This window comes from Salvia hispanica, chromosome 3 (assembly GCF_023119035.1).
Source record: "Salvia hispanica cultivar TCC Black 2014 chromosome 3, UniMelb_Shisp_WGS_1.0, whole genome shotgun sequence".
Classification (NCBI taxonomy): Eukaryota; Viridiplantae; Streptophyta; class Magnoliopsida; order Lamiales; family Lamiaceae; genus Salvia; species Salvia hispanica.
In genome coordinates this window covers 9,082,855-9,106,690 of record NC_062967.1, presented here as the reverse complement: position 1 = coordinate 9,106,690, position 23,836 = coordinate 9,082,855, and the positions used below count along the sequence as shown (strand labels likewise).

The window sequence follows — 23,836 nt, the reverse complement described above, 5'->3', positions numbered from 1 at the left end:
ATATCAAAATTACATTTGTTAAAGTAAATATCAATAAAAATACTTTTATTCTAATAAAACAAAATTAATACAGTATAATATTAACATTCAATCATTACACAAATTTTATGGCTGTGGAGATGGTATTAGTAACATTATACTTATATTAAAATCAAATTTAGTGAAGATGTCTTTATTTTTATACTGTTAATAACGAAACACTAAACGAGATAGGTATACAAAAATAGTTGTGTACAAATTTATGTTTGTAGAGTTATAGGTAAGTACATTTGGTAAAAAAACTTGAGAATTATGATGCTATAATTTATTTCAAACAAATACAAGTAGGTAAACAGTTGACGTCTTGGTTCTTTGAATTTGTAATTAAAAATATTGGAGTAGTAGTATTAAGTTTCATAATGGTATGAGAGGCTAAAGATATTCGAATTCACTGGAAAACTGTATACTACTCCAATAAAGTTACTTATTTTTCATTATAAGTATATTAAAATGATGTATGGTGCGCTCTCTCGATCTAGGAACGTAAGCACGTACATTTTGTATGCGCCATATTGTAAGAGAAGAAATACGAGATGGTCACAAATAACAAGGTGTAAAAGCACTCAAAAGTTGCACATATCAAACATGTACATGTCACACAAAATCGTACTCCTAGTTTTTTGGAAAAAAATTATCCGATGAAGATCACATTTTGTTGTTTCTCTTCTTCTTTAGTAACGATAACTAATCATGTTTTGTGTTTCAATTCATTTAATTTATAATATCTTAATTTTTTATAATAAATTTGGTAATATAAATTTAAGGTTGCGTTATGATGAATTCAAACTCGTGACTTTTGACTACGAACATTAATCACCCTACCAAAACCAATACACGCCAAAAAAAAAAAAAAAACCGTGAATTAACAAGAAATAGAATAAGTGAATGCAGCTATAAGTTCACTTAAGTCTCTCAATTTTCCCACTTAATTCACACCATATGTTCACCTACCCTCTTATTTTTTAATAGATTTCTATTATTTCTTTTATGAATTATAAAATAAATTTTTTATAATTTTAACTAATTTCACTATGTAAGTTCAAATTTAAATAGCACGTTTCTCGATCAAACTTAGAGATAGAAATCACATTTAATCAGTCATTAACTTCGTCTCTAAGTTGGCCGAGAAGTATATTAGTATTAATAAATTTAGAGTGAACTATAAAAACTGGTATAAGGGTTTATCTTGAAAATGATTCTTCTTCACTGTTTTCGGTCGAAAATACCCTTTTGGGGGTTTGGGCAATTTGATCTTTTTACACTTTTAATATTTTAAATTTGATATTATTTCAGTTATGTGCTAAATCTGATATTATTTCAAAATTATCATTCTTCTTCCCTTTTGTCATCCTTCATTTTGTTTCTTTATTTTAATATTAAATTTAATTTTACAAACTTAAATTTTAAATTTTAAATTTAATATTAATATAATATTCAGGTGAATTGAAGAAGTGCAGAAAAATAATATTAATCATGATGGAAAAATAAGAGCTATTCGATTTAGCTTTCGTTCGGTTGTTATAATTGCTTGTAATTGAATATTATGAACTTGACTAAAATTTTGATTCTACTAAAAAATTTTATATAGGAGTATTTTTGTTGAAATTTTATAGTAAATTTTGATTGTTTTCAAATTAATAAACGAAAATTATATTAGTCCTACATTAGATGCATATTTATTTCAGAATAAATCGTGTTATATGATCTATTTATGATTAAAACTACTAAATACTCCCTCCGTCTCAGATTAAGAGTCACTTTTTGCCATAAAAGTTCGTCCTAGTTTAAGAGTCACTTTTAGAATTTTCTATATTTGGTCATACAATTTTACCCCATTCTTCATCAAAATTACATAAAAATGCCATTATCTACATTAAAATAAATCAAAACAAAAATCAAAAGTCAAAAGGGACCAACCTTCAACTAACTTCATCATCTCACTTCATTTATTACACACTCCACCATCTCACTTCATTTATTACACACTTCAACTTTTTCTTAAGATCCGAACCATAACAATAAGTGACTCCAAATGTGGGACGGATGGAGTATTGATTAGAACTAAGGCAATGTCATACCTTATTGATTAAATATTAGACACTATCAAATATTGATTTGACTATTACTTTTTGTTATTTAATAATTTTATAATTAAAAAATTTATTGATATTCAAAAATTGAAATTTAAAATTTAATTTTGTAAAATTAAATCTAATATTGAAATAAAGAAATAAAGTGAAGGATGACAAAAGGGAAGAAGAATGATAATTTTGAAATAATATCATATTAGATTTAGTACATAACTGAAATAATATAAGATTTAGTACATAACTGAAATAATATCAGATTTAAAATATTAAAAGTGTAAAAAGACCAAATTGCCCACCCAAATCCCACCAAAAGGGTATTTTCGACCGAAAACAGTGAAAAAGAACCATTTTCGAAATAAACCCTTAGTCCAGGAATGTCTGACGATATTTTTAAAGTCCAAGAACTATGAGTCCATGAACCATTTTTATAGTTCACTCCTAAATTTAAGATACGTTTTCTCAAAATTACACACGCATATTAAATTTGTCACATTTTTTTATTTTAGAGACAATAAGAAAAACTATTTCCACAAGAAACCACATTTCTAGAAATGAGAAATAACCAAAAGTAAATTTGCCATTTTTATAATGTGGCCCTCTCATAAACGATCAATTATTAGATTTGGGTACGCTAGCGCACAAGTAGGTACTTACGAAACAAAATCATCTAAAATCATATCTAAACGTTACATTATTATATAAAGTACATTTATCTTTTCTCTTTGAAATAAATAAGAAAAGTAGCACATATGTAAACATTATATATAAATACACGATAATAAAAATAACATGTTACACAATAAAAAATTTCCACCTAGATTAATATTGCTTTTTACTAATCAAATATTTGCATCTGGATATTTAGAAAAAATATAGAAACATTCCATCGAAATCTTACAATTAGTAGTCCATACAATTAGTTTATTAAAAGAGAAATTTATCATTCAAGGTATCAACTTATTCCTTTCTCATATCCTATTCTTTTCACACTATCAGTATCACTATCAGTTCCTACATTCTTCTTGACCATCCACATCCTCATAATTTACAATTGAGCCACACTTCCATATAAAAATAGAAATTTAAACAGACATATATCAACACAATTCATAAATGGGAAATTACAAAATAGCTATATCTAAATGTAATTTGTGTACTGAAGCAAAGCTCCCTAACATGAAGCCATTTTTGGATTCTGGCAAAATAATAATGGATTGTGACATAATATGGTCCACAATCTCTATTATTTAACATATCTAAACTTCTAAATAACTCATGGAATTGGAATCAATGAATACAAATCAGCTCAAAACTTTGAAAAAGATTAAATTCTTTTGATTGTGATAATCAACTAGCTTAAGTACATTCAATAATCACGTTCGGTTACAATTGCGCAATTATTATGCAATAAATTGGGTATAATTGAGATAATTTGTACAACTTTTTACTAATTTGTCCGAACTCGCACCTGTGTAAAGATGCGCTAGTTGCGTACAATCGAAGTTCACCAGAGATTAAATCGACGATATAATATATCTTAAAAAAAAAAAGAAAAATCAATTTTTTTTCCGTCAATTCAATGCGCGTACAATTGAAGCTCAGTAGAGATTAAATCGACGATATAATCTATTCTTAAAAAAAGCAAAATCAATTTTTCTCGTGAGGAAAATCGATTCAATCTTCAAACCTTTTAAAAAGGAGAGAAATAGGAGATGCAATTCAAGATCTATTCAACAGTAAAAATAGGTTAGTTAGTTTCCTCTGTGTTTTTTTTTTTACAATTTTTTCAGTGTAAAAATTTTGGTTTTGCTGATTTTTCTCGTAAAACCGTTTGATGAAAAAGCGGTATACGTGTCCAGGCAGCTCAATTTTTATACGATTTGAATCGAGAAAAATTCTCACAAAATGATTATATATATGTATATGGAAATGGTGTGTATACATATATAACTGTAGGCAGAGGAAGAATTAGAGAGAGAGATGGAGCTCCTTTTCTTCTTCTTTAATGGCGTGTTAGTATATTAGCAGTGTGTGTACAACTATGTAAAAACTCCATCTTTGCATGCTTCACCTACTGTCGTCTCCACAGGAAAAAAGAAAACCCAAAACCCATTACAAAAATGGCGGAAAACCATCACAAAATCTTTAATTTAATTTCCCCCTTTTTTTCAATCTCACTAGGCCCTAGATCTAAATCACGTTGATTCTCTCAATGATCGGGTATTTCGATTCTTAAATTTCTGTTGTTATTGTTGTTTTTCGTTGCTCTGTTTTGTATTCTGGCATTGTTGTTGTGTTGTTGTGTTTGTGGGGCGAGAAAGAGAGAGAGAAACATGAAGAGTGATGACGAGATAGATGTGTTATTAGGCGAGATCCCTCACGCAACATCATCGCTTAATCTTCAGGAAATGCTCATCAATGCCACCACTCAATATCATCACGGTTTTGCTCATGCATCGTGTGTGACTCCGAAAATGAGTGCTGATGAAGCCTCGAAGCGTAAGACTGCGTTTGCTTCATCCAACTCCCCTTTGAGCGGATTCTCCCTGCAATCCGGCTCGGCCACGAGCTTGTTCTCGGGCGACATTTCCCCGCCCCAATTCGACGTCTCCGGGGGCGGATTGTGTTTGGATTTGAAGAGGGCGAATGAGGGTAGCTTAGTTGATTGCTTTAGTAGTATGCGTATTAAGGATGAGTGCGGTGTTCAGTCGCGTAACTGGAGTAGCCGGAGTTTTAATCCGAGGAAGGGAGCTGGTTTCGAGGGGGAGGAAATGGCGAACTTGTTGGCATCGCGGTATTCATCCTCTAGTCACACTGATAGGAGGCTTGGTTGGTCTCATTTTGGAAGGCAAAATTGTTTGGCTAACAGTGGTTTCCCAATGGGATTCGTGTTGCCAAACGCGACGCCTTCTTTAGATAGTCCGTTAGTAGGGAATAGTTCTCCCTTCTATCCTCGGAAGAGCCTGATTGAATCTAGTGATTCTTTTTACTCTGTGTCGCCTCGTTATAGTGAGGACAGCTTGATTCGTTTTAACGAAAGAAACAAGGTGGTGCCTCTGCGTGTGAGGGTGCCTCGAGGGAGCGTTGATCCCTTTGGCAGGGAGGATAGCTTGATCATCCAGGGGGAAGGTCTCAATCACGCGATTGCAAGGAAGGGTTTCCATCATGAGAATGGCGTGTGGAAGGCTCATGAGAGGAGGTCGCAGCTGGATGACCATCTCCACGCTGCTGAGAGTCCGAAGATGCACTGTCCTTTCAACCGGCCGATGAAGTTCAGCTCCCTTGCTGAAGCACAAGGATACATCTATCACATAGCCAAGGATCAGCAAGGTTGTCGGTTCTTGCAGAGGATGTTTGATGATGGAAATTCTCTGGATGTGCAGATCATATTCAACGAGATAATCGATCACGCAGTTGAGCTGATGATGAACCCTTTCGGGAACTATCTTATGCAAAAGCTGTTGGAAGTGTGCAATGAAGAGCAGAGAATGCACATACTGTTAAGGGTGACTGAGGAGCCCGGGAAGCTAGTTAGGATCTCTTTGAATACACACGGGTATATGTCATTTGAATCTTGCTTCACTCTCTTTTTTTCTGAATTAGCTAACATGTTGTTTTTGTATATTAGCACTCGTGTGGTGCAGAAGCTGATTGAAACTCTCAAGACAAAGCAGCAAATTGCCCTAGTTATCTCAGCCCTTGAATCGGGATTTCTAGCTCTGATCAAAGATTTAAATGGGAATCACGTTATTCAGAGGTGTTTGCAATCCTTCCCGGCTGAAGATAGTAAGGTATAATTACTATCTTTGTTGAACATTTCCTATATAGGTTGATAAGATCGTTGTTCGTGTAGATTTGCTTCAGCTGTCACTCTGTGTTTTCCTTTGAATGCGGAATAATTTTTTGTGGTTCGCAACTCTATTTCATCACATAGTATATCTGATCTACTTCAGTTTGTAGAATGGCTCTTGTTTGCAGCATCTACACAAATTCTTGGGCAAGATTAGACTATATGAACATGAAAATTTAATCCAGTCCAAATTAATAGTTCAATAGGAGGAACTTTAGAGTTAAAACAAATTTTGACATTTTCAGGTGGAAGCTAAAACGATGACTTTGAGATTTCCATACAGTTATTGATCACTTTCTGATAATATTATAGGACTTTACTCAACAATTACAAGTTTTTAATGTTGGCAAAATTGAAGTTTTGTATCACGCTATCCTTTGCTGATTACCATTCTGTTTTCAGTTCATTTTTGTTGCGGCTGCAAAGTACTGTGTTGACATTGCAACACATCAGCATGGATGCTGTGTTCTACAACGCTGCATCAGCCATTCGACTGGGGAGCATCGTGAAAATTTAGTTGCAGAGATTTCAGAGAATGGACTCCTGCTCTCGGAAGATGCATTTGGGTAACTTATTTTGTTTATTAACAATGTTTATGCTTTAGTCAGATGTTTAGGTGCTGGTAAAATCAACGAAATCGAACTTCTTTCCATGAGACCGGCCTTGTGTGGTTCAAACCTATAAGGCTGAACTTAAAACATGTGCCTTGTGTGGTTCAAACCTATAAGGCTGAACTTAAAACATGTGAAAATTTATCATTTGAGTATCTAAAGAGTTGATTAAACATCAATCATCAAATTCTGTAATTTCCCTTTTTACTCTACTGTGTGTTTCTTGATTCTTGTTCTATACATTAGTAGTATCAAACCTGTGTGTTTCTTATTCTTGTTCTATACATTAGTAGTATTACATTTCCTAAAAAACTTTATTTCAATTTTGGATTTTCAATTTTGGATGCAGAAATTATGTGGTTCAGTTCATCTTGGAGCTAAAGATTCCATCTGCCACATCCAAATTGACATCTCAGTTTGAGGGAAACTATGTGCACCTTTCTTCACAAAAGTTCAGCAGCCACGTCGTTGAAAAGTGTCTTTTGGTATGTGAGGAAGTTCGGACGAACGTCATCCATGAACTGCTCTCTTCTTCCTGCTTCGATCGTTTGCTTCAGGACCCACATGCAAACTACGTTATCCAAACAGCTCTCCGTGTTTCTGAGGTACTTCAATACTTGATTTTTCCTTCAAATCACACTATAGTTTCTGAGAAATGGACCTCATCACTGCCTTTGATAACAGGGAAACCTCCACAATTCCTTGGTCGACGCTATTGAAACTCACAAGTCAATCTCACGAAACAGCCCCTACTCGAAGAGGATTTTCTCGCAAAAGCTTTTGAAGAGGTGAAGCGACGATGTACAATCATTGTTTCTGGTAGGCATGCATTGTTGTTGTTCTTGGCTAGCCAATTCTCTTGGCTCTATAAAATGGAAAGTTTTCCTCCCTTTCCTCGGCGGTGTGGCCTTAAAACACATTTTCTCGTTTGTGGCAATTTTTGCGTAGCGATCGTTATCTTAGCATCCAGCTCGTAAGAAGAGTTTAGAGATGAGGAACCATATCTCTAGTGGCTCATTTAAATTTCTATCTCCTAGCTCTGGCTGCAATGTACTATTTTGTTGTGCATGTAGCTTCACAATAACACTATTATTTTGGGATTTAAATTATTAGATTCTTCACTCTTGCAGGGAAATGAATATTTTTTTTATATGTACCTTACTTTTCGCAAATTTTGGTGTCCTGTGAAATCATTGTTCCTTGCAGTATTTGGTAGAGCATGTGTGGGAGAAGAAAAGTGCTAATTTGGAATTTGAATAACTCATAAACCTAGTAGATGAGATATTATGAGTGATAATAGCTTGCAAAAATCATTCGAGGGGATAAATTTAAAGCATGGAATTAAATAGGTTTTATTTGAACGTAGATATATCCACTTATTATTAAGCCCACTAAACTTGCTTGGCTATGATTCAGACTTATTATTGTGCTTCTTAAGTTTAATAATAATAATAAACTAATAATAATAAATAATTAGAGTGTACATCTGGTGGACAAATATTTTTTTTGTCCACCGCCACCAAATTTGTCCGCATCAACAAAATTTGTTGTACTCATTGTACTAAATCAGTAGTAGTATTCCATATTTAAACCTTCATCCTGAATAAAATTTATTTATTAAAATTTAAAATTTAAAATTTAATTTAAAATTTAATTTAAAATTTATAACAACAATTAGATAGAAACTGACCACCAAGACCATATACACATAGATTCATCGCATTCATGAATCTCAACCCTATTATGACATTTCCAATATTAGTAACAGTGCCAAACTAAAATCTCACCCAATATAAGAGGAAATGTATTTATCGGACAACATAAACATTTTGAGGACATTTTATGCACATTGTTAAAATATGAAGCACGTTAGCAATAGGTTTATATGGATAAGTCTAGAAGATGAGGCATGTGACATGCTAGAAGTATCTATTTTAAAATTTTAAAAATATGAAGAAACGTAGAAGAAAAAAGTTAGTGAATGTTCTATTTTTATATATTAATAATTAATAATTATATAATTAAATATGAATGAAGTATAACTTAGTAGAATGTAAAGACTTACTATTAAATAGGACAAAAGTAAAATGAAACATTTAGTGACGGATAATGCAAAATCGCAAAACGAGACATTACATGCTGGATGAAGATGGGATAAAATTATTGTCCCTTTGAGGACATCCGATAAAATTGAAACGATACAGGGAAGATTAGAATGACCCTGCTGCAAGGATGACACGCATAAATCGAGAAATGATTTATAGCAAATATTTTGTGATATATACTAGTATATTAAAAAATTATCATTTAAAATTATAATTTTTAGTTGAGTTTTTATAATTTACTTTTCGTCAATCGCATAACTTTCAAAAGTAGCAAATCAGTATTCCATAATTTTTGACATTTCGATTATCTCATGTAATATCCACTAGTCATTTAGTATTATTAAATTGATCAATAATCCAACTTTGTTTCTGAAAAATACAAAAATAAACAATAAACTCAATAAGCTAAAGTCACTTGGCAATTTTTTCTTACATGCTGAAAAAAACACTTATGCATATTGTAAACAATTTAAAAATAAAAGATAAAACACTATCTCTCTCCAAAAATAACATTGTATGATTGAATCTACCCTTGTATATGTGTGAACGTGTTCAAGCACAAACCAGAGCCATACAATTGACTTGTCCAATCTAAGTTAAACCCTAGCAAAATAAATTTCTTATAGTGTAGTAAAAAGTACTATGTACTTACCATTTATCTTCTTCCTTTAATGAATAGTTTTATTTGATACTATAAGATTGACTGAAATTTCATAAACTTAGACTACTTTTATTATTGGCCATGGATATTCGAAATATTAAAATTAGTTACTAATTATTATACTCTCTCTCCATATTCAAAAATGTCTTACTCCTATTTATTTTAGGTATGATTATTTGGGAGTAACTTTTATTAAGTGGTTTCCTTCTACATTGTAGTGTTAAAAATGTACACGCTTAATTCTATCATAATTAGTCTTATCACTTATGTAAAAAATCACAATATATTTTTGATATGATATATCGATGACATGCATGCAGGGAAACAGTATTATAATGTAGACAACTGAAGTTTAATTTGCATGTGATTTATAGGGCGTGGGAGACCAATGAATATTTTGTGTCCCAACATGAAACTATAACGTGAGGTTCTAAACAACTCTTTTAACTGAGTATTGACAAATCAATTTTTACTATTTCTTGCACCTAATTAATACTATTGATCAGTCATTTCATAGTCGGCACCGATTGATTTTCACAACTCTTACCGTTCTAATCAAATCTTTAACTATAGTATAACTTTCAATCCTAATCTCACTCATAACTATGGAGTGTTACATTTTTTTTGGAATTAAAAGGTTGTTCACTTTCACGATATTTAGTTAAGGCTGGTTTCAAGTGTTTTAATAAAGTACGAAAGAAAATGCTCAAACCATCAGATGACAAACCAAACATATCTCAACAAACAAAAGACCAAGCCAGTTTCTCATTTGAGCACTATCCTTGGGGCACACACATAAGTGGGGGATACTTGAGGTGCCAGTCGCAACCTTTTCATATATCGGAATTGTTAAAAATCATTTCTAGTCCTTACTAAGGTGATGTTACTAAAGACAAATTACTAATATCACAAAAAATAGAATAATAATGAAACTTGGCTATAAAAGATGAGACTGGTAAAATAAAAGTAAACAAGTAACCTAATCGTGTATATGTGTGTGACAGTGTGAACGTAAGAAAACGAGTTTAGTAGAATCTCTCTATCAATATTTTTTCAGCGTCCGTCACTACTTCTGTGCATGCATGTGTATTTACCTTAGGATAGAGTCACGCTAATACACTATAGCTAGGTAGTTACTAGTTAGTAATCAACAACTTACACAGATGATTTGATCTCCTAAACAATGCCAAACTTCACAAATCCCTGTATAAATTTAGGCTTAATTAGGCATCCTCATCACTCAAAAGTTCAAAAAGTACGTAGTACTAGTATTTTTTTATACTTGTATATAAAAAATAGATATTCAATTCCGAGCGTGCATGGACGCAACAAATAGTCGATCAAGAACGTTACACATCAAATCAAGATGATACACAAACACATACTATGTGCTATAATTACACACACTGACACACATATGTTGAAAAAACATGATATGTTTTGCAAGAAAGAGGAATTATCCCACGTTGTCAACATTTTCCACTGCAGCATGCCTTACTATACTACAGCTGTGTGCTTCCCCTATTACAAACTTGCATCAATCACTCCAAATTCCAAACACCTATAAATACATATATGCTTCATCATCTTCATATATTATATTCAGCAACTACACACACATTATCACATACAACAACGACAACAACAGCAACAACGTATATAAGAAGATGGGAATTTGCAAGATGCAGACGAGAAACGAGCTAGGGCAGAAGAAACGAGCCCCCAAAGGGCACATCGCGGTGTATGTGGGCGAAGAGATGTGCAGATTCGTGGTCCCAATTTCTTTCTTGAAAAACCCGCAGTTCCAACGCCTTCTTAATGAAGCTGCCCAAGTCTATGGCTTCCAAAGCAATGGTGGAATCATGCTTCCTTGTAGTCCATCCACTTTCCTCAGAGTAGTTGAGTTAATTTGATATGTAATCCATTTCTTCCTTCAAATTAATACCCTCGAATTATTTTTTTTTCTCTTTTTGTGAAGGATTTCGTTGTTGAAAGCAATCTATCTAGAAGTAGCTTGAATAGTAATTTTGTAAACATATCAAATAATAAAGCTTAAGAGGTGCTGAGTAGATCTATAAGTAGAAAAAAATTTCCGTGGTCAATCCTCATCAAGGTATCGATCCTATTTGGTATGTCCTGCTAACATATATTTGACAAGTGAAAATATATATAGTCATGCTTCCAACTAGATATATAAACAATGGAACACTGTAAATTATATGGAAAGCTTATACCCATTCCATGTATAATTAGGCTATAGTTTGGACTTCTCAAAGGATGATACATCATTTTGTAGGTGTACAAATACGATGATAAATCGTTTATAGTTATATTACTATTAATACATGATGATTCTAATTGTCGCAATATATCAAACCAAACTTAAACAGAACTACTTTGACATTAAATATCATTAATCAGTTAACCCACAACAGAAAAGACATTTACTAGTCATAAAAGATATATCCGGATTCGATGAAGCCGCAATTTTGGATCTTTATCCTCTAATTAATTAGAGAGGTAGTAGAAAAATAAGGAATTCAGCAGGTCTCAAAAATGTGCTAGTCCTTTTCAGTTAATTTATTTAATTATTTATTCATATTTGTGGGTGACATAGTGGATAATTAAATGGATGGACAATATGCAGATCTAAATAGGTCCGAATATTCGCGCCAGCTGTCAAGATCTCGTGCATTCGAATTCCAAGGTAATGTCGTATCGTTGAGATTCTGAAATACTAAGAATCAAATATTTTTCTTACAATATGAAGATGTGAAATCGCATCAATCTTTATCTCAGTGAAAGAATAGGAATAACGACTTGTACTATTCATGCAAGAGATTAAAATACTTTTGTGGGATCCTTGTTTTGCCAATGCAGCATATTTATGCTTGTAAAACTTTTGGCATATGCGTTTGGATTCGTGATGAGTGGACTACCTTCAACCCCTATTGCTTGGAGTAGGGGTGAGCAAAATTTGACATCAACTTTGTTGGTTTTATTTATGATTGAATCAACATTTTGCACCTCTTTGTTCTGATTTTATACTCAATATATCAATTTGTTAAAGATTTTAGAACATATGAAAAACTTTGACATAATTTGACGATCTAACAAATGAAATTATGGTTAGATTGCGGCCTATAATGTAATGGGATTTTAGTTATCGTTTGATAGTGTCACGTGAGAATGTTATCAAAGCTATGTCAACACTAAAATCTTGATTATTTGCAATTTAGTAATTTACATGCGGATTTCAAAATTGATATGCAAAACTATAATTTGGAAAAATATATTGCATTCCCAATTAGTTTTAATTAGTACTCCCTCCATTCCAATTAAGTTGAGTCAAAATTTTTGGATAAGAAGATTAAGAAATTGTGTTGAAAGATAAATGAAGAGTAAAGTAGGTGATAAAATAAAATAAAAGTGACTGAATATTTTATTTTTATTAAAAAAGAAAATAACTTAATTTAGTTGGAATCTAAAAAGGAAATACGACTCAACATTTTTTGTGACGGATCTCATTCCACCAATATATAACAAAATTCAATAGGCATTTCCGAATCCAGAAATAATCAAGTCTCATTGGTATAGAAAAAGTTAAATGATCTAAATTCTAAATACACTAGAGAGCCCGAACATGTGATAGTCTGTTTTTACTCCACATCGAAATTTCAATTTCAATCTATATAAAATTAAATTCATAGCAATCATTAACATGATAATCATAATTTATTGAAAAAGAAAAATAAAAAAGTGGACCAAGTGTCACAGTAAAACAAGCAAGCCATGATGGTCCAATCCATATGTCAAGAGTCAATGGCACGTGGCCCACCCGCACTGGCTCCACTGACACGTGCCCTCCGCACAATTCCCCTCGCGGCCATTGGACCAATCAGAACGCAGAAACTGATCGTATCTCTAACACCTCTCTCAACCACGAGTTCCGATACTCCGATTTCCAACCGCCCCTCCTCTGCCACGTGGTGCTTTACTGGCTCTCCATTTTCTTTAATTTAACCCAACTTGCCGAATAACTAACATTTTTTCCCCCAATTTTCGATGCGACAAATTTTTCTGCAAACCCCTCTTTTGCTCTCTCTCTAGAACTTCCTCGATTGACAACCACAGTTAGGGTTGCTGGACAGATTTTGCGAAGCCAGGATTTCTTCATACTTGGGTTTTACAGCTTGATTTTGCGGTGAGTTTATGTAGACTGAGCACTAGTTAGCTGCGGATCATACTTTAATTTGTTCAGTTTTGTTGTTGTTGATTTGGATTGGTGGATCCACTTTGTAAATAGAGCTGCCAAGAAATTGAAATCGAAAAGGAGCTGATCGGAGCTTGCTTGGTGATGACTGTTTGTTTGTTTCAGTTTATTTGTTTGTTATTAGCTGCATAGCATGTTTTAATTTGTTGTTGATTTGGATTGGTGGATCTACTCTGTAATAGAGCTGCTAAGAAATTGAAATCGAAAGTGAGGAGATTGAAACTTGGTGATGAGTTTTTGTTTGATTCAGCTGTTTTTTTATATATTTAGAAAATTTCAGTCTAGTGACTTCATAATTGACTTCATTTTGTTCTTGTATGCACTCTGTTTTTCGTTCTCTGTTATGTGATTCCCGATGCTAGGAAACGGATGAACTTGTTCAGTTGGAATTCATTTTTCTTGGTTTAATTTGTTGATATTCGTTCCTTTCTTGTTTTGGTATATCCTTTTATCTGTTTTGGGAATCAGGCACACAATTTGAAGTTTCGAGAAGTGAATTCTAATAATTTAGTTTCATTGTTTTTGCGGGTTCTTTGATGGAGGGAAAGGGAAGATTCGGAACTAAATATGAAGAAAACAACATACGGTCTGACTGCAGGCTGAGGATTCAAGGAATGTCAGACTTGTTCACGCATGAGGTAAGTTTTTGTTCTCTATCTTCTTCAATGATCAGTTATTGTACCTTCCACTCATCAAATGGAAGTATTTTCTGCAGTTATTACAGCTAAAATTCTGTAACTGCTGGTACAGTGTGTAGACATCGCTTGGGATGATTTCTTCCTGGATGATGATTGTACAGTGCCCCATCATCGTTCCAAGAGGCCTACTGATCATCTCACCCTAGGAGAAAACAACAAGAGATGCCGCTGTGAAGTAGCTAACGTTTCGAATAAAACTGGAGGATCTGCCACTAATTATGGTGATCATAGAATGGAGAAGAGTGAAATTTCACCTCTGAATAATACTATGTTGGAGAACAATTCATGGTCTCCCAGTGGTCCATTCATTTCTGGATCAGACAATGAACTGCACAAAGAAGCATCAAGTTTAGCTTGTGATAGTACCGCGCCGTTGCCTCATGGCTTGAAGAGCAACAATAGTGACTTAAATAGTAGTGAACTGCTTAAGCACGATGTGATTCTCAATGAAAACCCCAGTCTAGTTGATGACAGCCCATTCAGTTTTCCGATTGGTGATGTAAATCATACTGGCAATGATCATAGTTTCTTTGAACACGCTCAGAACAAAGATTCTAGTGATCTCCTGTATGGTGGTTGGTCTGAAATAGAGAACTTTGATGATATCGACAGGATATTTAGGTAACCATGATCCGTTTCTGCGCACATATTTCAATGTTTTTATATTCTTTTCACTTATACACATGACATTTCAGAAGCGATTCAACGTTGGGCCTTGGGGTGTGTAAAGAAGATGAGTTGAGTTGGTTATCATCAGCAGTTTATATAGGCGGGCCTGGGGATGCTCTAAAGTCTGACGCTGAGTTCCCATTTCCTGATCCAAGTAAGGTGAAAACTATTTCAGAGAATCGTGACTTCTCAAACGGGAACTCCCCAAATAATTTTCCCATGACAGATACACCCATTAGATACAAGGACTGTTCTTGGAACACAGAAAATTCTGATTCTTATACGTCTTTTTTGACTGGGCCTGATACTGAGGATAATAAAGATGGGTTCGTCCCTCCGGAGCAGGTATCTATATGCATATATGTTATCTGAACTATGCTTCAGGTCCCTTCTGATTTGCTCAACAGTTATGTAGTGACCTCAAACACACGACTGATATGATACCTTGCAGGGAAAAGGACCCGATGCTAATACACAGGCCGGAATTTCAACTAGCAGCCATTCCAGAGCAGGCAATCATGCAGTGGTAAGTTTCCATTGACTATTTCCACTCAAATTTTGCACATGATAGTGAAATTGGTATAACATGATAATCCAGCTACTTTGGCTGCGGCCTGGAAGATTATGGGATTATGCATTTTTTTGAGTCATTAACTCTGTTTATGCATATCCTACAGTACACCGGTATGACCTTATAAATTTGTGATTCTCTTTTCAGACCAGTGAGCACAAAAAACAGATCAAGCTCCAGAGTCAATCTGAGGGTAAAGTGCATTACCTTGAAAATGGTCTTCCTCAGATCAGTGATCTGCAAAAAGAAATCATGAAGCCCTATTCTGGCTTGACTTCAGACGAGGCTTTGATTCACATGCATCAACAGTCGCATACTCCGGCTTCTGATTCAGGTAGCTGTTTAGAGAATCCGATCTCTAGCATCCATATAAAGGACAGTCATGTGTCTGATCCATCTTCTGTAAATCTGGAGCAATCGATGGTCAAATCTGAGACTAGTGACTTGGCATCCATTTCTTCAAGGGAATCCCACCTAGCATCGGGCCAATTGCAATATATGGATGGTTTTCCTGGCCCTCCTTTTAAGGAGCCTGCTTTAGTAGAATGTGGACGAAGAGAGAAACTAGAAAATTGTCGAGGTAATCTGCCTGTGGAACTTGCCAGTCTCAGAAATGGAAGTGTGGCCATGCAGGCCACGATCTCTGATCCCGGCTTAGTAGGGAAATATGAGAATCACTGTGATCTCCAAGGAGCTAGCTCGGTTACTGCAACAGAAATGGGTTCCTCGAATATGCAAGAAAGCTCAACAAATGTTCCAGATTTGGATGATATTTCACTGGAAGCAGCTAGTTTTCGTCAGCTCCAACTTGTTATAAAACAGGTACTACTTACTTAGTTCCTCCTTATCTCTTATTGTGAGAAACAAATGTTTGGAAAGTGATGAATATGAAACATGCATATCTGTTGAAACTAAACTCCTATCTCTCTGCTTTAGATGGACTTGAGGACAAAGTTATGCATAAAGGACAGTTTGTACCGTTTGGCTCAGAGTGCTGAACAAAGACGAAGGAATCCGAACCTCAATGATAGCTTTGGAGATGAAAGAGACGCTTGTGGAGCATCTGAGGCTGAAGGAACAAATAGGTAGATGACTCGTTTCCCAGTTTCTTTTGTTACAACTGCTCCTGTTCAGTTTGTACTGACTTATATACCCTGCTTCCTTGTAGGTGCACCAGTTACATGGATATAGAAACAGATACGAACCCTATAGATCGCTCCGTAGCACACTTACTCTTTCACAGGCCTGCAGATTCATCTACCACTCCTGCTCGCAGCTCATTTAGTTTCAAGTCGCCCAGTGTGGTAAGCCTCCTCTGCATGTGAACGTTGTATGATAATTTACGCCAGCTAAGTGTGGTTGTATACGGGTATGCTGTGTGACGTGAGCAGGTTAATGGGTCTACTGCAAGTCTGCCTGTATCGTCCGACAGTTCGGCGAGCAAAGAAAAGGTGTCTGAGGTGTAGAAGGAGCATACGATGGCTGAGAGGTCAAACGGATGTATATTATCTTGCCTTAAGTTAAGTTAGCACACACCATGTATAGAAAGTGCCTTAGACCGCATCAAATTGGTTTCCTCATATTTTGTTGTAATGCTTTTTTTTGCTTGTAGTCCAGTATGATAATACCTACCATGATTGTGTGCGTGCATCTGTGTTTTATTTCTTTCTTTGAAAAATAATTTGTTGTGCTAACTCTTACTGATAGAGAGACCTCACCACGTGTTTGTTCTTAATTTTGTCCATTGTACTAGTGTTTCTTATGTCGATTGTGTAATTTCTGTAGCAGGGAAACGTCGAGTTATTAATTGATGATTACTCGTTAACCAACTTTTAACGATAATGAACCCAATAAATGCTTATTTTTTTGCCAAGCCATAAGAAGCCAACTTTCAATATCCAATCCTCAACATTTTAACTGTCAAGTTTTAGTAGTTCATAACGTAACATATAATCCGTTGTCGTCCAGCGGTTAGGATATCTGGCTTTCACCCAGGAGACCCGGGTTCGATTCCCGGCAACGGAATTTTTATTTTCCCAAATAAAATAAATTTCTATACTTGTCATAAAATTTTCTTAAATCCATCCGTATAACTTTTGGTAACATATAAATTTACAAAATCATACACTTGCAATCGCTAATACGGGGGAGCGAACTGGAACGCGAACTGTGGGGACGGGCCGCAATGAGCAGAGTCCCGGCCCGGGCTGTGCGTTAAACGGAGGAGATTTGCGTCCTGGGACCGTCCCGAGGACGCAGTCCGCACCCACGGTCTGGCGTTGCCATGCGTTCGAGCCTCCCGGGCAGTGCCCCAAACCCCATTCTCTCTCTCTCTCTTTTTTTTTTTTTTTTTTTTTTTTTTTTTTTTTTTTTTTTTTTTTTTTTTTTTTTTTTTCTCTTTTCTGATTTTTTTAGCTTTTGAGGAATAATGGAAGAATGAAGAAGACGAAGAAGAGGGAAAGGGAGAGGGCGAGAAACGTGCATTTTAATTTATTTTGGGAAGTGGATTCTATTTTAATTTTTTTTATTTTTATTGGGAAGTGGAGACTATTTTGGTTCTCTCATTTTTATTTTTTAGTTTATATAATTTATACTTATATGTTGGAAATTTGAAGGTGGAGCTCTCATTTTGATTTTCTTATTTTGTTCAATGTTTTTAATTTTTAGTTTATAATTTATTATTTTTGAATTAAAAATGAATTTTTCGTATTTTAATTGTTCAACGTATTCTATTTTACGAGTAAAATAGGTTGTAGTTGTGAATAGTGCAACAATAATAGTTGTGGCCCGAGTTGTAGCCTGCGGGGTTAATGGAGTTATGGTCTGAGACTCAAATTTAGGGGAATGATGACGTGGAGGGGACTTGGAGCTTGGATTTGGGACGGGGTTATGGATGCCCTAATAGAATAAGCAAATATGAGAGTGTCAGTGTCTCTGACAGTTTGAAAATTTTGAATTTTAAATTTTTTCTCAACTAGTAAAACTTTTAGGGCTCGACTGGTATGCCCGAAACAACTCGAAACACCCTCCTCCTCACTTTGTTTCCGGCGTTTGGTAGCAAGCAAACTTTTCGAGCGACCCGATATACTCCAAGCGGGTTTCCCACCTACATCTACAACTATTAGCGATGGTGTGTCAACTCCAACAGGGTGTGGAGCTGGTATAAGTGACAGACATTTCAGGATTTAGCTGAAAATGTAGCAATTGTTCGAATTTACTCTCTGAAATCTTCAAATTGTTACTGTTGGAGGTCCAATTTTTCGTTGAGCAGCTGACCAAATTCCGGGTAAACTCCGATTCAAATGTCTCATTTTTTTTTCATTGTCAATTTCATATGGTTTTAGGGATCGATTTTCGGCGTTTTATGGGTTCTTCTTCGATTCTATTTTGGTAATTTGGTTTAGAAACTCCGATTTTGTCGGTGCATGCTGTGATTGATTTGGGCGAATTGGGGGAAAAAAATTTGTGAAAATTTTGCATTTTTGACATGGTGGCATTGTGTTTGAGGCTTGGTGCTAATTTTCAAAATTCGCACTCTACTTGTTTCAAAGTATAACGAGGGCATTGCCTCATTTCATGAACAACCAAAACGCAGCTTCGAGCTGTATCCTATATAATCAGAGAGTTGCTTGGTTTTATGTGAATTACATTTGAGGCTTGGTTTCCTTAAACCAAATGTTAAGCTTGACCTTTTTTTTCCAGCTAAAAGCGTGTAATGAACAATTGAAGTGCATATCACAGAAATAGTTGGAAGTTTATATGAAATGCACAATCCTGAATTATTTGTTTAACAATTTCTACCCGATTGGTGCATCTGCTTAATATGTGCAGTGATTCAATTTTGAACTCTGTTTCTCTTAACATTGATTTTTGTGGTCTTTGATTTTTAATTGTGAATGGAGTATTGTTGTCCATAATACTCAGTTCACATTTTGTACACACACTTCCTTCCCAATTCTGCATCAAGAAACTACCTTCTTGCCTTCAGCTCTCATTTTTTGTTGTATATTGAATTTAGCTTACTTTGCTGCTCGATGCAATTTGTTGTCTGCTGTCTAATAATGCTTCCCGTTTGATGTTTCCATTTTACAGAAACACACATCGAGAATCAGCCACTGACCTTATCGCGGTGGTTTCCGATGCTCGGCGGGACCTCAGTTGATCGACGGTCGCCGAGAACGTGCGCAACTGAGGGAATTTGGTGATAATTAACCCTATGTAATGAAACTAATCCACAATATTCGTGTATGGCGGGAGTTAAATACTTGTTTACCACCATAAACCCTAGCAAAATTGGAGGGAGGAGCGGATATTGGAATTTGGAAATGAAGAAGGGTATTAAAGTCATGGGCCTTTTATGTTTCAAGCCTACCCCAATTCAACTAACAATTTGCTTGGGCTGAACCAAACAATATATAATTCTGCCCATGAAGTCATGAAAGCCCATTAACCATACATCCATGTTAATTATTTACACTACTACCAGACGAGCCCTTAATAGTATAGGTTCGAGAGTCGAAACCTAACTAACGCTTGAAATGGGATGAAGAAATGCATGCAATCTCCATTCACACCGACGTAGTTGCAGACAATGAATCATCCGTCTCCGTCACCGTCAGCGATCGATCGTACGACGAATACGAGTAATCATCCTCCTCCGATTCGCCGCCGGTCTTGATCTCCTCCACCTCCGCTGCCACCTCCTCCATCTCCGGCCTCTTCTCCGGCGTCCGATCGCAGCATTTCAGCGCGATCTGCATCAGCTTCAGCATCCCCCTGTTAGCCCCCCTATGCACCGCCATCTCCTCGTCGAATACCTCCCCCGTCCACTCCTCCCTCACCGCGCGGTGCACCCACCCGCACAGGTCCACCCCGGCCACCCCCTCCGCCGCCGAGTGCGCCGGCACTCTCCCCGTCAGGAGCTCCAGCACCAGGCAGCCGTAGCTCCACACGTCCGACTTCTTCGACACGGTCTTCTGCGACAGGTATTCGGGGCATTTGTACGCCACCATCCGCTGCGCCGCCATCCGGAGCGCGATCAGCGACGTGAGGCCGTAGTCCGCCACCAGGATCTCGTCGCTCTCGTCGATCAGGACGTTCGTCGATTTCAGGTTGCCGTGGGGGACGGCGGTGTGAGATCTCGTGTTTCCGTGGAGGTAATTTAGGGCTCGCGCCACGCCGCGCGCCGCCGCCAGCCGCGAGCTCCACCGGAAGGGGATTCGCTCCCTCGTTCCTCTTCCACCTGTGAAATCGCTCCAATTAGGGTAAATTTTTACAATCAATTTTCAATTCGCAGATCTGTGTTGTTCTACCTTTCTACGTCTAATTAAGAGAGATTTTAATTGATTGATTGGTTATTTAGTAAGTATTACCGTGGATTCGATTGAACAGATTTCCATTAGCTGCAAATTTGTAGACGAAGAGCTTCTCCTCCTTGGAGTAGAAGTAGGCCAAAAGAGGCAACAAATTAGGGTGCTTTTGATCAGCCATGGCTGTGATCTGTCTTGTAAACTCATCTTTGTTTAACGGTTTCAGATCCCTCAAACGCTTCACCACCACAGTCGGCCCGACCTCCATCATAGCCTTGTAGCAGTTTCCGAAATTGCCCTTCCCCAACCCTTCAGCCGATGCTCTAAACAGATCGTCCAGATCAAACGTCGTCGTTCCATGATCACTCTCCACAAACACCAGATTTCCCCCTTCCCCCACCGATATCCTCCTCTCTGTTGCTCTCTCCATAATCGTGCTGTTGTGCTCTTCTTCTTTAACCGGGATAGCCTTCGCCTTCATCTCCTTCCTCAGCTTATTGTATTTCTTGTAGTACGTGAACAAGAGCAAGAGGATGATCACCACCACCAGCACATCAACCACCACCAAAACAGCCACGAAAAGGCCGTTGCCATGGCTTTGTCCCCCCGAACTTTGATCACTACTTGCCTCAGATACACTCTGCCGTTTAACACTGCAGAGTGTTGAAGATGGAGGGCCACACAAATTTGCATTGCCTTGGTAGGAAGAAAGCCCAACTGCTTGCAGAGTTTTGGTTTGTGGGATTTCACCAGAAAGCTTATTGTTAGAGACGTTGAATCTTGTTAATCCCGACTGGCTGAATCCTGGGATGGGACCAGTCAAGCTGTTGTCTTGAATCTGTAGGGATTCGAGGGAATCGAGGTTTAAGAGAGATGGTGGGATCTCACCATAGAATCTGTTTCTTGATAGGTCTATGCTTCTTAGCTTTTGATTTAGTGTGAACTCCATCACTCTCCCAGTGATGGAATTGTTCTTGAAGCTAAGCGTTTGTAGCTCGGTGAGATTGGAAAGTGCATCTACCTTGACATCTCCAGTTAGGCCAATGCTGTCCAAGATTAGGCCGGTGACTCGACCTTTATGGCATTGGACGCCATACCAGTAGGGGGCGTTGTCCATGTAGCACATGATGCCCGTCCAATTTCTGTCGAGAAACGGGCTGTTGAGCCCCGACTTGAGGTGCAAGAGGGCGTCCCTCTCGTATCCGTGGAAGCCGCTCCCATCATCCACAGCAGCGGCTGGTTTGTGTAGGACAAGAAGAGCTGCAGTAAGTATGAACAAGTTGGTGAAATTAGAGGAGGGCATTGTGTAGTTTGAATAGGAATGAAGTATTGAGGTTTTTGGAAGTGTTGGAAGTGATATAAGTTGTGTTGTATGGGACAGCTATCAGTTGGGCTTGTAATTTGTAGGAGGAAACAAGAAAATTTTGGTAGTGAGCTGAGAACACAATGAAGTGTGTCCATTTGTTGTGAGCAGTTTAGCTTATGTCACCAAGTTGTTTTGTGCTGGAAGGCAGCTGTTGGAACTTGGAAAGCATATGCTATAAAATGGTTGTAATAAAATTATGGAGACAGACAACAGATTAATTTGGTCAGTTTAGTTGCCTATAGAATTGCAGTGTGGTGACCTAGGATGATTACAATACATCAATTGGGGGTTATGCACATTACATTAGTTTCAATCAATTACGGATTCAGATGGAATGAAAAGGTTGGTTGATTTCAGTGTAGGCACATACAGGTAGGAAAATTTCATTAAATTTTTCCTTTGATGCTATTGTCTAACCTTATAGTGTACAATTAATTATGTTAGTTTAGGGACTAATAGTGTACAATTGATTAATTAGGTTAGTTTAGGGACAAATAGCTTAATAGAATGGTGACATACACTAGGCATAATTGTGGATTTCTATTAACAATATGTCATACATTCATTGCATGTTTACTCAAATAAGCCATCTTACACTAGACTCTATTCTTATCAACTACCCTAACCTATTTCCATTATCTTCTCTTTCAATATAATCAAGAAATAACTTATTTATAGTACTACTTTAAATACTTTTGAGGGGATGCATTATGGTCTTACACTTAGACCATTACGGTATTTATTCTAACTTGATGACTCACATGACGAGTGGCCAGAACGAGCACATGGTCCGAGATGAGGCCATCCGGATGTATAGTAGCCAGTACTTGTCGACGAAGGGCTTCAAGTATTGGAACATCTACGATAAGCTGAAGGATCTCCCCAAATTCCGGACGGGAATGCACGACGCGCTGCACGGGAAATCGGTGCGCTCGCGACTTAGCGTTTCGGAGAGCGAGGGGAGCGCGGCCCACATCGACTTGAGTGGGGATGGTCCGCACGAGCGCCCGGAGGGAGTGAAGAAGGCGAAGGGGAGGCGGAAGGGGAAGGGCGCAACGTCGGAAGTCGCGTCGGAATCCGTCATCGACTTAGAAAAAGCCACTTATTCGAGCAATGTCGCCAATCTGACCCAGATGTACACGCTGTACTTCACCGGCGGCGGGACCCCTGAAGAAAAGGCGGCCCTCTGGAAATGCATCCAACACCTGCAGAGTACGCTGGGGCTCGATCCCGACGCCCCTCCGGCCCCTCCGTCTTAGATTTTTTTTTTTTTTTAAATCTTTGTTTATTTGCGTTTTTTATTTGTAGTTTTTTTTTTCTCGTTGTATTATATTTTCCAATGATTAATACAACGATGAATTGTTCATTATTAGTCTATTTATTAAATACATTTGTAGGGAAAATTAAATAATATAAAAAATAATGATGTAAAAATGAAATGTTGAGTTAGGGAGAAATAAGGGAGAAATAAGGGAGAAACCAATGTAGCACTTGGCTCAATATAATCAAGAAATAACTTATTTATAGTACTACTTTAAATACTTTTGAGGGGATGCATTATGGTCTTACACTTAGACCATTAGAGGGTTCCAAA

General features: G+C 36.7%; 3 protein-coding genes and 2 non-coding genes across 11 annotated transcripts; 4 read left to right on the top strand and 1 right to left on the bottom strand.

Moving 5' to 3' along the window:
- The first annotated feature begins 4,165 nt into the window (after positions 1 to 4,165).
- Positions 4,166 to 7,699, top strand: LOC125213699 (putative pumilio homolog 8, chloroplastic). Its single transcript, XM_048114379.1, has 5 exons — positions 4,166 to 5,685; positions 5,758 to 5,920; positions 6,382 to 6,545; positions 6,940 to 7,195; positions 7,275 to 7,699. Exons 1-5 carry the CDS (start codon positions 4,463 to 4,465, stop codon positions 7,380 to 7,382), a joined length of 1,914 nt encoding a protein of 637 aa, XP_047970336.1. The 5' UTR covers positions 4,166 to 4,462; the 3' UTR covers positions 7,383 to 7,699.
- A 1,056-nt stretch (positions 7,700 to 8,755) lies between these two features.
- Positions 8,756 to 8,863, top strand: LOC125217312. Its single transcript, XR_007175724.1, has one exon. It is a non-coding gene; the product is annotated as a U6 spliceosomal RNA (small nuclear RNA).
- A 4,534-nt stretch (positions 8,864 to 13,397) lies between these two features.
- On the top strand, positions 13,398 to 17,302 carry LOC125212048 (protein LNK1-like). Of its 7 annotated transcripts, none has more exons than XM_048112080.1 (9): positions 13,398 to 13,560; positions 14,141 to 14,267; positions 14,380 to 14,948; positions 15,023 to 15,341; positions 15,448 to 15,522; positions 15,715 to 16,389; positions 16,504 to 16,652; positions 16,736 to 16,871; positions 16,959 to 17,302. In XM_048112080.1, exons 2-9 carry the CDS (start codon positions 14,166 to 14,168, stop codon positions 17,031 to 17,033), a joined length of 2,100 nt encoding a protein of 699 aa, XP_047968037.1. In that variant the 5' UTR covers positions 13,398 to 13,560; positions 14,141 to 14,165; the 3' UTR covers positions 17,034 to 17,302. The 7 variants fall into 7 exon arrangements, with proteins under 7 accessions (XP_047968037.1, XP_047968035.1, XP_047968034.1 ...); XM_048112078.1 differs by having other exon boundaries at positions 13,407 to 13,560; positions 14,178 to 14,267; XM_048112077.1 differs by having other exon boundaries at positions 13,407 to 13,560; positions 14,172 to 14,267.
- Positions 17,303 to 17,520: 218 nt separating this feature from the next.
- TRNAE-UUC lies at positions 17,521 to 17,592 on the top strand. Its single transcript has one exon. It is a non-coding gene; the product is annotated as a tRNA-Glu (tRNA).
- Positions 17,593 to 19,923: 2,331 nt separating this feature from the next.
- Positions 19,924 to 22,408, bottom strand: LOC125216569 (probable inactive receptor kinase At2g26730). The gene is made up of 2 exons (XM_048118321.1): positions 20,940 to 22,408; positions 19,924 to 20,809 (listed from the first exon to the last, which is right to left on the bottom strand). The coding sequence occupies exons 1-2, from the start codon at positions 22,177 to 22,179 to the stop codon at positions 20,136 to 20,138; spliced, it is 1,914 nt and encodes a 637-aa protein (XP_047974278.1). The 5' UTR covers positions 22,180 to 22,408; the 3' UTR covers positions 19,924 to 20,135.
- Positions 22,409 to 23,836: the final 1,428 nt, after the last annotated feature.

What these genes read in the sequence shown, in the direction of transcription:
- LOC125216569 (XM_048118321.1), bottom strand. Translation starts at nt 22,179, where the DNA reads ATGCCCTCCTCTAATTTCACCAACTTGTTCATACTTACTGCAGCTCTT. An exon ending in TCTGTTCAATCGAATCCACG is followed by an intron (nt 20,810 to 20,939) that starts GTAATACTTACT and finishes GCGATTTCACAG; the next exon opens with GTGGAAGAGGAACGAGGGAG.
- LOC125212048 (XM_048112080.1), top strand. Translation starts at nt 14,166, where the DNA reads ATGGAGGGAAAGGGAAGATTCGGAACTAAATATGAAGAAAACAACATA. An exon ending in GAGGCTGAAGGAACAAATAG is followed by an intron (nt 16,653 to 16,735) that starts GTAGATGACTCG and finishes GCTTCCTTGTAG; the next exon opens with GTGCACCAGTTACATGGATA. An exon ending in GTTTCAAGTCGCCCAGTGTG is followed by an intron (nt 16,872 to 16,958) that starts GTAAGCCTCCTC and finishes TGACGTGAGCAG; the next exon opens with GTTAATGGGTCTACTGCAAG.
- LOC125213699 (XM_048114379.1), top strand. Translation starts at nt 4,463, where the DNA reads ATGAAGAGTGATGACGAGATAGATGTGTTATTAGGCGAGATCCCTCAC. An exon ending in ATCTCTTTGAATACACACGG is followed by an intron (nt 5,686 to 5,757) that starts GTATATGTCATT and finishes TTTGTATATTAG; the next exon opens with CACTCGTGTGGTGCAGAAGC. An exon ending in CTCTCGGAAGATGCATTTGG is followed by an intron (nt 6,546 to 6,939) that starts GTAACTTATTTT and finishes TTTTGGATGCAG; the next exon opens with AAATTATGTGGTTCAGTTCA.